An 8381-nucleotide genomic window follows, 5' to 3' on the forward strand; every position below is an offset into this window, starting at 1 on the left:
CAGGCTTCAGCACCTTTCTTCTGATAACTGAAATTATCCCTCATCCCAACATCCCCATTGCCACCCTGACTCTGCCCCTTTCCCTGCTGTCTCAGGGGCCCAGTCAGATAGTGAACTCCCATCCTACCATCAAAATGATGTGAGCCTGGACCGGGGGTACACTTCTGACTCAGAGGTCTACACTGACCATGGCAGACCTGGCAAGATTCATCGATCGGCCACGGATGCTGATGTGGTCAACAGCGGTTGGTTAGTGGTGAGTGAGCATATGGGCAGCGGGTGAGTCTTCCCTCCTTGGCCTGTGGAAAAGATTCCTGGTCCTTGAAAGGGCATCTAGGGGATGATCAGGGTCAAGCCTGGATTCTCAGCTCTTCTGTACTCAACAGGTGGGGAAAGATGACATCGATAACTCTAAGCCAGGACCTGGGCCCAGCCGGCCAGGTCCTTCACCCCTGGTCAATCAGTACAGCCTAACGGTGGGGCTGGACCTCGGGCCACATGATACCAAGTCCCTGCTCAAGTGTGTGGAGTCACTGTCCTTCATCGTGCGTGATGCTGCCCACATCACACCTGACAACTTCGAGCTCTGTGTCAAGACTCTCCGCATCTTTGTGGAGGCCAGTCTAAATGGCGGTGGGTCACCTGATGAAGGGGCAGTTGGGGAGTAGCCATGTGAATTATGGGGCAAAGAGGGGGAAAGGCAGGCCATCTATGCCCATAGATGTGAAATGTGTCCTGGGTCTGGCCCTGCTTAGGGTACAAGTCCCAGGAAAAACGTGGCAAGAGTCACAAATATGACAACAAAGGGAACCGCTTCAAGAAAAAATCCAAGGAAGGCTCAGTGCTTCGGCGGCCTCGAACCTCCAGCCAACATGCCGCTAGGGGCGGGCATAGTGACGACGATGAGGATGAAGGTGTGCCAGCCAGCTACCATACGGTGTCTTTACAGGTCAGTCAGGACGTAAGTATGGCACCCTTTACTTCCTCTCCTCTCCCAGTACCTGACATCGGGAGTCTTGGTGGGGCCAGGGACAGCCAGGGCTAAGAGGAAGGGCCTGTTTTCCAGCCCAAGTCCTCGGCTAGCACCCCCAGTGTTTCCCTATCCAAGACTACTTGTAAGTCTTCATTTGCTTAATTTTAAAATTATAGTTTATTTTTTAAATAAATAATTCTAATGCACATAGTACAAAGTTCAAAAGGTACAAAGGGTAAACAGATAAAAGTCCCATTCCATTCCTGTCCCTAGCTGCTAAGTTCTCCTTACCAGAGGGAACCACTGCCGCCAGTTTTTGTTTCTTTCTCGTTATTCTGTTGTCTGTTCAGAATGTACAAAGTTTATTTTATGAGCAGACTTTATATCACTAAATAAATGGAGAACTAATTGCTTTAAATAGAATAACTTTAGAAAAATAATGAAAACAAAAATTACTACATCTGTCCATACACTACTGCCTGTCAAAGCCTCTGAGCCTGAGATTTGCCTTTTTTAAAATGAGATTAATGAACATGAGGCTTTATCTGTCATCAGGGTGTAAGAGAAGTGAAAAGAAAGTGCCTTTCTCACTGTGTAATTGTGTTATTAAATTCTTAGTGCACACACCTCAAGTCCCTGCTACTGGGAGTAATACCTGTCTTTGGAAAACACTGGTCAGGACTAGGACACCCAGCTCACAAAGTTGGAGAGAGTGATGAGAGGAGTGTGGTGCGATCAGTACTAGGGGCTCCCTTGAAGATTCAGTCAGGGACAGTGGGAGCGGGCTGTTGGGGAGGGGGTCCAGCAGACCTAACCCCATTTGTGTCCTGCCCCTCCTGTGATTCCAGTTGCTAGATCTGATGCACACCCTGCACACAAGGGCAGCCTCCATCTACAGCTCATGGGCGGAGGAGCAGCGCCACCTGGAGACAGGCGGCCGGAAGATTGAAGCTGATTCACGCACCCTCTGGGCTCACTGCTGGTGCCCTTTACTGCAGGGTAAACCTCAGGGGCAGAGGTGGAGCTGGTGCTTAGGAGGTACCGAGATCAGGATGCCTGAAGGATCTGAGCCTGTTCTTGTTCTCAGGCATTGCCTGCCTGTGCTGTGATGCCCGGCGGCAGGTGAGGATGCAGGCACTGACCTATCTGCAGCGAGCACTGCTGGTACATGATCTGCAGAAGTTAGATGCTCTGGAATGGGAGTCCTGTTTTAACAAGGTAGGCCCTCCCTCTGGTCTTAAGGTAAAGCACAAATCCTAAAGACAGGGATCCCCTGGCAGCCTGAAGAGCTGCTAATGTCAATCCTCAGCTGATTATACCTTCCCTCCTGCTCTGTACCCACCCTCCTCAACCCAGGGTCAGGTGGGCAAGGCTTCCACCTGACCCTTCTGGAGAGATGTTGACTCTACCCACCAGGTGCTGTTTCCTCTACTGACCAAGCTCTTGGAGAACATCAGCCCTGCAGATGTGGGTGGGATGGAGGAGACCCGGATGAGGGCTTCCACCCTGCTCTCTAAGGTACTGTCACCACCCTGCACCCACCCACTCTCTCCACACCTGCCATTTCAGAAGCCTGGGAGGACCCAGAGATGTAGTGTAGGCGCTTATGACCCCCAGCTGTAGAGAGAGACTCAGCAGGAACCAGGAGGATTTTGGAATTCAGAGGAGTCTCTGATCCAGGAGTCCCATGAAAGATAGAGAAGGCTTGCCTCCTACCCATGGAGAGGGGTGCAGAAGGCTCCTACCTTCCTCTCGGCTGAAAGGGGCTGGGGGCCATAGGTCTTCCTGCAGCACCTGTCTCCACTGCTGTCGCTCTCCACCTTTGCGGCCCTCTGGCTGACAATCCTGGACTTCATGGACAAGTACATGCACGCAGGCTCCAGTGACTTACTGGTACGTTCTGTCTCAGCCCAACACTGCTGCCTGCGTCCTCTCCTACCTTCTGGGAAGACCTGCTGTTTCCCCCTTGGTGGCTATCTCCTTCTTACCATATTCCCCCATATCCCTTTTCCCATTCTCATGGTCCCACTGCCATCTGCAGTCAGAGGCCATTCCAGAGTCTCTGAAGAACATGCTCCTGGTGATGGACACAGCAGAGATTTTCCACAGTGCAGATGCCCGAGGAGGCAGCCCCTCAGCCCTCTGGGAGATCACCTGGGAACGCATTGACTGTTTCCTGCCCCACCTGCGAGATGAGCTCTTCAAGCAGACTGTCATCCAGGGTAGGGGGCTCCGACCAACTTCATCAGAGAGAGTCTGGAGCTAATAATTAGTTCTCTGTGCCCTGGGTAGGTGGGAAGTCTAGTAGGCAGCCAAGACTCTACTCGAGAGAAAGCACTGAGAGCTGCCATCTGGATTCTCTGCCATCCCCAGACCCTGTGCCCATGGAGCCTCATGCCCCCAAACCGCTGGCCTCAGCACACCTGACTCCTGCTGCTGGTGACACTAGGAGCCCTGGCCATCCACCTCCCCCAGAAATGCCCTCTGAGCTGGGGACCCGTGGTGAGTCCCTCTGAGTGAGCTTGCTGGATGTCAAGGCCTAAGAGGAGGCCCAGAGTACTTTATGACTGCTGCTGAGCACCGGCAGTGAGCCAGGGGAAGAAGGAAGGAGCCATAGGATCCTGCTCACCTGCTCTTCCTGTGGGAGATTGCAGGGCCAGGTCTGATGAGCTCGCTGCCTGGGATTTCCAGGCTTCAGAAAAGAAGGCTGGATTGGGAACTTGGGATGAAGAGGCAGAGGTGCCCTTCAGGGATGCTAGTAAAAAGCAGACCAAAATTAATCTGACTGGAGGTACAACAGTGGGGGGAGTGGGTAGGTATGAGGTAACTGGACACTGGAATACGTTTCAAGCAGAGAATCTCAACTATGTAGACTGGGAGAGGTCATTTTGCTCACAGGAATGGGGAGGAGCAGAGTGTGGTAAACCAGCTGCAGACTGTAAGGGAGTTTGACTGCAGCCACCTTGCTTTCCTCTAGACTTTGAGAAGCCCGAGGGCCCCCGACCTGCTAACAGCAGTTCTTCTGGATCACCAGTGGCGTCCAGCCCCAGCAGGCTGAGCCCTACCCCAGATGGGCCTCCTCCGCTGGCTCAGTCCCCACTGATCCTGCAGCCCTTGGCCTCCCCGCTGCAGGTGGGCGTGCCCCCCATGACTCTGCCCATCATCCTCAACCCCGCTCTCATTGAGGCCACCTCACCTGTGCCCCTCTTGGCCACACCTCGTCCCACAGACCCCATGCCCACCTCTGAGGTCAACTAAGGCAGGCCCCTCAGCTATCAGGACCAGTACTTCGTAGCAGGCTGTCCTGGCCCCGCTCTCAGCTGTCCCAGGGGCCACAGACTCTTCAGTCCCAGCCCAAGCGGCTGTCACTGCTTTTTGGATGGGGATGGGAAATGGAACTTTTATGGCCCCTCCTAGGACCCACAGTTAGTCTGTGGGACCTTCCTCCTCTGCTCTCCATTCCTGGGAGTCCAACCTGAGAGCACACTCAGGTATCACCTGCAGGCTGGCAGCTCCGGGGAGGGAGGCATCACTGTGCCAGCCCTGCAGTGCCCACCCTTGGGCCCCTCCTGCCCATGTCAGGCATCGAGAGCCAAGTCAACCACTCTGCACTTTGTTTCCCTCTCCCAGCCCCACTCTCACTAGCCCTGGACCACCACCTCTAGTTTTTCCTTTTATTAATTGGTCAGTTTGGAGAGTTGATTTGCGCCATAGAGTGTGGGCAGGTGGGACTGGAGAAAAGGAATGCCCACAGGAGCATGTACATATGGAAAAACAGGAAAACAATGGACTTTTTATGATGTAATAAATGTCTTAGTACCAACATCATGGCCTTTTCTTCTGGTTTCCTTCTTGAGCTTGTGGGTACCATGTTGTGGGATACGTAGGCCCTCACATGAACAGAGGCCGAGCCTACCAACCATGGTCAGGATTCCTTCACCACTGCTGCTGCCCACCTCCCCACCCCCCGACCACCACCACCACCACCACCATCGTAGCAGTGCTCCCTTGTCACCAGGGATGTGCTGGGGGTTGACAGTTCTCTTCCCTAACTGCTCCAATGGAGATAACTGTGACAGCCCAGGCTGGGGTCAAAGGGAAGGTGAGCCAGGGCTGAGCTGTCATTACTCAGAAGGCTTCCCTCAGGTGTGCTTCATAGTCCAGCAGCACAGGGAGCCCATGGGCCTTAGCGGGTGGGAGGCTACCTTGCCCATAGCTGTGAGCTTGTGTTTCTGGACACAGGGCATTCATTCTGGCCCGTAACTGAGCATGGAAATGTTTTTCCTATCCCGTAGCCTCCAAACAGCCCAGCCACTGAAGTGTGATTGGAGAAACCCTTCTCTTCTTTCCCTTTGCATCAGGATAAGACAAGGAGTGTGCATGGGGCAGGCAGCATGGCTTCTGCAGGGCTGAGCTACTGTGGGTGGGTTGCAGAATGCTATTAAGCCTTCCCAAGTGAAGCATCTCCCATCATCTTGACTTCCTCCTCTACCATAGTCTCTTCCACCAAAGGGTGGAGAGTAGTACCAGTGGGCCTCCCTTTTGGAGACTTAGGGGCGCTCACCTCTTCATTGGACCCAGCTGTGTCTGTGATCATTCAGCCTCTCAGTCTTCCCTTTGCTCAGCACAACCACGTGGATGGGTCTGGATGTCTGTCAGTGCCTCCCTTGGGTGTACCGCTGTGGAAACGGAAACAGCTGAATGTGGAACAATACTAACAGGAGTCCAGCAGCTCCTGCACTAGTCTCTTCCGCTTCCCTTCCTTCTGCAAATAATCCAAACCGTGCCTGCTCGCCACACTAACCTAAAACCTTGCCCCTGGGAAAATTATGAGTAAGACTGAATGCCTCACCTGCTCTTTTCCTTATGGGTGCAGAAGAGCCTGGATCTACAATCAGGTAGACACTTGGACCATTGGCTTTGACTCTAACATCTCTGTTCTCCCTTCTGAGCCCCACAGCTCTGCCTTCAGAAGCTTCTGAAGGAAGGGAAACATGAGGTGAGGGAGACAACATAGACTAACATATAGAAATCCAAAGTCTATCCTGTGAACAAAATAATATGAAAAGTCTGTAGCCCTTGGTCTGAAATATTAGGGAAGAAGCTGGGGTGATTGCAAACTGAACCCCACCCCACTGGCAAGCAAAGGAAAACATTCGTCGAAAGTCTTATTCTGGTATAGAAAAATCAGCTGACATATAACCTGACTTGTGTTGAACAATGTTGTCAGGTGAAGGAAACTACAAGAAGATCTAATACGCAGGCCTTAATTCTGACCAAGAAAGACTGGCTAATGACGTGGAAGTGACAAAACCTCTGGGAAAATAGTATAATCTGGAAGGAAATGCTGGTCTTAACAGAGTCTCCTATAAGAACTCTAGGATAGCAGGTTTCAAAAAGCCCGGAGGCCTGAGATCCTAACGAGGAGTGACATTGTTGGAACACGAGTGTATGTCAATATTAAATGCACTGCTTACCCAACCTTGTAGAAATATTAACTCTTCTCCTAGATGAAGCAGCAGGTTCAGAGAGGCTGTGTTCCTGGGAAGTTAGGGAGCTGAGATTCCAACCCAGGTGTGTTCCACTCTAAACTGCATGGTCTTTCCTATGACACTTCCCCAGCTCAAAAGTAGTGATGGTGGTGTGGAAACTCTCAAAAATGAGTACATTTTTCTGTAGTTTCTCATGTGGAAATAAAAGGTCGAGTACCTGAAATAATAATTACATGGTGAGCTAAGACTTCACTAGAAAACTGGGAAAGAGGGGCAGGGATAAATGAGTTTGGATTAATAGACACACACTATGTGTGTGCATGTGTGCTCGGTTGTGTCCAACTCTTTGCCACCCTGTGGACTGTATAGCCCACCAGGCTCCTTTGTGCATGGGATTTTTTGGGCAAGAATATTGGAGTGGGTTGCCATTTCTTCCTCGGGATTTTCCCAACACAGGGATCGAACTGGTGTCTCTTGCATCTCCTGCATTGGCAGGCAGATTCTTTACCACTGAGCCACCTGGGAAGCCCATAACAGATACACACTACTACATATAAAATAGATCAACTATATTCAATATCTTGTTATAAACTATAATGGAAAATAATCTGAAAAAATATATATGTATGTGTGTGTATGTTGTTATTCAGTCACTCAGTTGTGTCTGACTCTTTGTGACCCCAGGGACTGCAGCCCACCAGGCTTCTCTGTCCATGGGATTTCCCAGGCAAGGATACTGGAGTGGGTTGCTGTTTATTTCTCCGTGTGTGCGTGTATGTGTGTGTGAATCACTTTGCTATATACTTGAAACTAGCACAACATTGTAAATCAACTATACATCAATAAAAGGGGACCTCCCTGGTGGTCCAGTGGCTGAGACTCTGCACTCCCAATGCAAGGGACCCCAGTTTGATCGATCCCTGGTCAGGGAACTAGATCCCATCTGCTGCAGTTAGGAATTTGCATGCCATAACTAAGGCCCAGCATAGCCAAATCATATTTTTTTAAACTATAATTAATAAAATACAAACAGGAAAAAAACAAACATAACCAAGAATAAATGCGAATTTTCTGAGCACATAAGAATGATATCAGAACTTCCCTGGAGATCCAATGGTTAGGACTCCACACTTCCACTGTAGGGGGTAGGGGTTCCATCTCTGCTGGGGGAACTAAGATCCCACAAGCCCCATGGAGCAGCCAAAAAAATAAAGATATCAGGGAGGACGAATTACAGAGTTAGTAATAATGGGCGCACACTTCCCCATCACCCCGCCCCTCCCAATAAATGCTAGGAACAGTAAAGTATGTGGCTTTTCAAGCCCTTGGGTATTCACCTGCGTTCAGGGCTCACTGGGAAACTGTGGTTGTGAGAAAACAAGAACCCTGGGCTTCAGCTGAGAAGGAGCTTTAATTCAACTAAATAGTTTACCACCCCCTCCATGAAATGCTCTCACCTGGCTGAGACACAGGTTTTTCTTGGTTCTCCTCTGGCTCACTGACCATGTCTTTTCAATTTCCTCTTTTGGTTCCTCCTCATGTCCACAGCTTCTCAACATCAGAATGTCCCAGGGTGTAGTGCTTGTCAACTCCTTTTCTCTACATTCAATCGTGGGGTAATGGTGAACACTGTCAAAACTTCAAATACCATCCATTACACTGACTTAATGTACAATTACCCCTCATCTCCTCTAGGTTCTTATATCAACACCCCTTCCCAACATCCCACACCCAATTCCTCAGCAAGTTTTATTGCCCCCGACTTTCAAATCTACCTAGAATATAACCATTTCTCCCAGTTTTACCCACTCCCACCCAAGTCTAAAGTCTCGCAATGGGGTGGGAAGACCTGCTTTGCTTTATACAAATTTAAGGTGAAGAGCTTTGTGCTAGAGTTAAGAGACTGGGTTTGATTC

General features: G+C 50.4%; 1 protein-coding gene across 11 annotated transcripts in view; it reads left to right on the forward strand.

Moving 5' to 3' along the window:
* GBF1 (golgi brefeldin A resistant guanine nucleotide exchange factor 1) overlaps window positions 1-4798 on the forward strand; it is a 123855-nt gene extending 119057 nt beyond the window's left edge. For 7 of the 11 annotated variants that reach the window (XM_061403242.1, XM_061403243.1, XM_061403237.1 and 4 more), the window contains 10 exons: window positions 96-256; window positions 387-633; window positions 756-961; window positions 1822-1972; window positions 2061-2191; window positions 2390-2491; window positions 2753-2866; window positions 3015-3195; window positions 3347-3475; window positions 3951-4798. In XM_061403242.1, the coding sequence (XP_061259226.1) occupies window positions 96-256; window positions 387-633; window positions 756-961; window positions 1822-1972; window positions 2061-2191; window positions 2390-2491; window positions 2753-2866; window positions 3015-3195; window positions 3347-3475; window positions 3951-4231 (1703 nt within the window). In that variant the 3' untranslated portion in view covers window positions 4232-4798. The remainder of the gene's footprint in view (window positions 1-95; window positions 257-386; window positions 634-755; window positions 962-1821; window positions 1973-2060; window positions 2192-2389; window positions 2492-2752; window positions 2867-3014; window positions 3196-3346; window positions 3476-3950) is intronic. The other 4 variants (XM_061403247.1, XM_061403239.1, XM_061403240.1 and 1 more) reach the window with 1 other exon arrangement.
* Window positions 4799-8381: the final 3583 nt, after the last annotated feature.

The sequence above is a fragment of the Bos javanicus genome, chromosome 26 (genome assembly GCF_032452875.1).
Source record: "Bos javanicus breed banteng chromosome 26, ARS-OSU_banteng_1.0, whole genome shotgun sequence".
In the NCBI taxonomy this organism is placed as follows: Eukaryota; Metazoa; Chordata; class Mammalia; order Artiodactyla; family Bovidae; genus Bos; species Bos javanicus.